The following is a 2,121-nucleotide window of genomic DNA, read 5'->3' as shown; positions in this document are numbered from 1 at the left end:
CCCCCCCCCCCCCCAAAAGGGGAAAAAAATGACAGTGCGTCTTATGGAGCGAATATTCCCTCCACACATACGGCTCCCGCAGGGTGGAGTGTGAGCCGTTGAGGTGGCAGGACTGAACAGCGCGTCTTGTTAGGCGGGGGTTCGGGGATCTGCGGACCTCACCCCCGGATGACACCCGACCGGAGGGTGACACCAGTCCACGGCGCCGAGTTCAGTCCCGTCAAGGCAACCGCCGGGTCCTGATCCTACAGGGCCCGCGTCATCTGATTCTCCTCCTCCAGCTGTGTGCGGGCAGTACAGAGTGGCAGAGCTGTGACTCATAGAGAGAACTTTTTTCAAAACGGTGAGCAACAACTTGAATGCAATGGTTATTAAAAGTATTAAAAGTAAAAGTTATTATTCCTGCTATGCATAGGTCACTTCTTAGCGTTAAATATTTGTGATTTAAAACAATTCATCTTCGCACAACATTTAGGGTTTGTTCACATGAAATCCAGTGTGTTCCCGCAGTGCGATCACCCGCAGTGGAATGCATGTCACAGCAGTGCGATTGCTTGCACTATTTTTTGCAATTGCACTGCACCGTGGGCATTGCTGTGCTATGCGTTTCCATGCAGGTGATCGCACTGGATTTGGTGTGAACAAGACCTAAATGTTGTGCGAAGATAAATTGCGTCACTCTGACCTCTGCGTCACACCCTGACCTCTGCACGGTGCATCACACCCTGACCTCTGCACTGTGCGTCACACCATGACCTCTGCACTGTGCGTCACACCATGACCTCTGCACTGTGCGTCACACCCTGACCTCTGCACTTTTTTTTTCTTGTTTTTTGCCTCTAAACCTAGGTGCGTCTTATGGTCAGGTGCGTCTTATGGAGTGAAAAATACGGTACTTTATATTTTAGCTTTATTTTAATAAAGCAAATGGTGTCCTGATTATTGGTTCTACTTTGTGTCTTCAGGTAACTAGTACCGTTTTCATACTGCCTCCTCTCAGATCTAACAAAAACAATACAGTACAACCATAATGTACAACTAATTTAGTACATGTTCCCACATATTTATCTCAATATTATAGTCAGAGCTAAGAACAATTCATTGGTTTACAGTTGCAGACCACTGTTTGTACTTGGCACACTGTTCACATTTTTATTTTATTTTTGGTTCTAAAACCATAGTATATTTCATGCCAGGTGTCATTCCTAAAAGACAAACATGTATTCTCCTCCCATATCCACAATATTAAAAAAAACCTATTTATTATTTATGGCATAGATTATGGTACCGGGTGATTTCTTACAGATGTTGCAAGCTGTCATAGTATGTTAACCTTTAAGCTGGTCATACACTGCTCGAATTTCATCCTGCTGCCAAAATCTGAGCATTCTGTGGCCCCTTCAGGACCCCCCACCCCCATTTAACAAAAGTTAATTTTTTAAGTTGACTTTTGTCCAAAGGAGCTGATCCAAATTTTCTCAGCCAAACCATGACTGCCAATCAGCTGCAGTCAATGTTTCAGTATTCTGAATGCGGCACACCTGCCACTGTCATAATACAATAGCCCGGTGGACGGAGAAATCCCCCATCCACGTTGTTTAGCGTGGATGTGGGAAGCAAGCTTTTTTTTTTTTTTTTATTGATCAGCCCGCACAGGGTATGGCCAGCTTAACTATAAGGCATTGAAAAACCCCCAAGGCCTCAGTGATACATGAGGTCTTGTACTGGGCTACTGTTTATTGCATTAGTTATTTTTTGCAATAAGTACGATGACAAGAAAAAAAAAAAAAAAGATTGGTTAGCTGCAGTACAACTGATTGTTCTGATCTTCAGTGAACTGTACAATAAGGTCCATACATCTAGTCACTGGCAAACAAATTGCACTTTCCTGTGATTATGTAATAAAATTGAGAGTTTTTAGAGATGTCCTTGGTTCTTCAATCACAAATTGCAGTACCATGAGCGAGGTGTTACCAATCCCCAGAATGTTTTCTGCAGAAAGAAAATCAATGTATAAATTGTTTTTGTTCAAATCAATTGCAATAAGATGATTATTAAATAACAGTCTATAATCTGATCCTGAGCCCCAACCCTGTGATGCTAACACAAATAAAGCATTGG

At 42.9% G+C, this 2,121-nt stretch overlaps 1 protein-coding gene across 1 annotated transcript in view; it reads right to left on the bottom strand.

The window, feature by feature from the left end:
- Positions 1-1,941: 1,941 nt before the first annotated feature.
- Positions 1,942-2,121, bottom strand: part of SOAT2 (sterol O-acyltransferase 2) — a 29,374-nt gene continuing 29,194 nt past the window's right edge. Inside the window, exon 16 of the mRNA XM_018556197.1 lies at positions 1,942-1,992. Coding sequence (XP_018411699.1) covers positions 1,942-1,992 — 51 coding nt within the window. The remainder of the gene's footprint in view (positions 1,993-2,121) is intronic.

This window comes from Nanorana parkeri, unplaced genomic scaffold (genome assembly GCF_000935625.1).
Source record: "Nanorana parkeri isolate BGI_ZX_2015 unplaced genomic scaffold, ASM93562v1 scaffold228, whole genome shotgun sequence".
In the NCBI taxonomy this organism is placed as follows: Eukaryota; Metazoa; Chordata; class Amphibia; order Anura; family Dicroglossidae; genus Nanorana; species Nanorana parkeri.
This window is presented reverse-complemented; position numbering and strand designations above follow the sequence as displayed.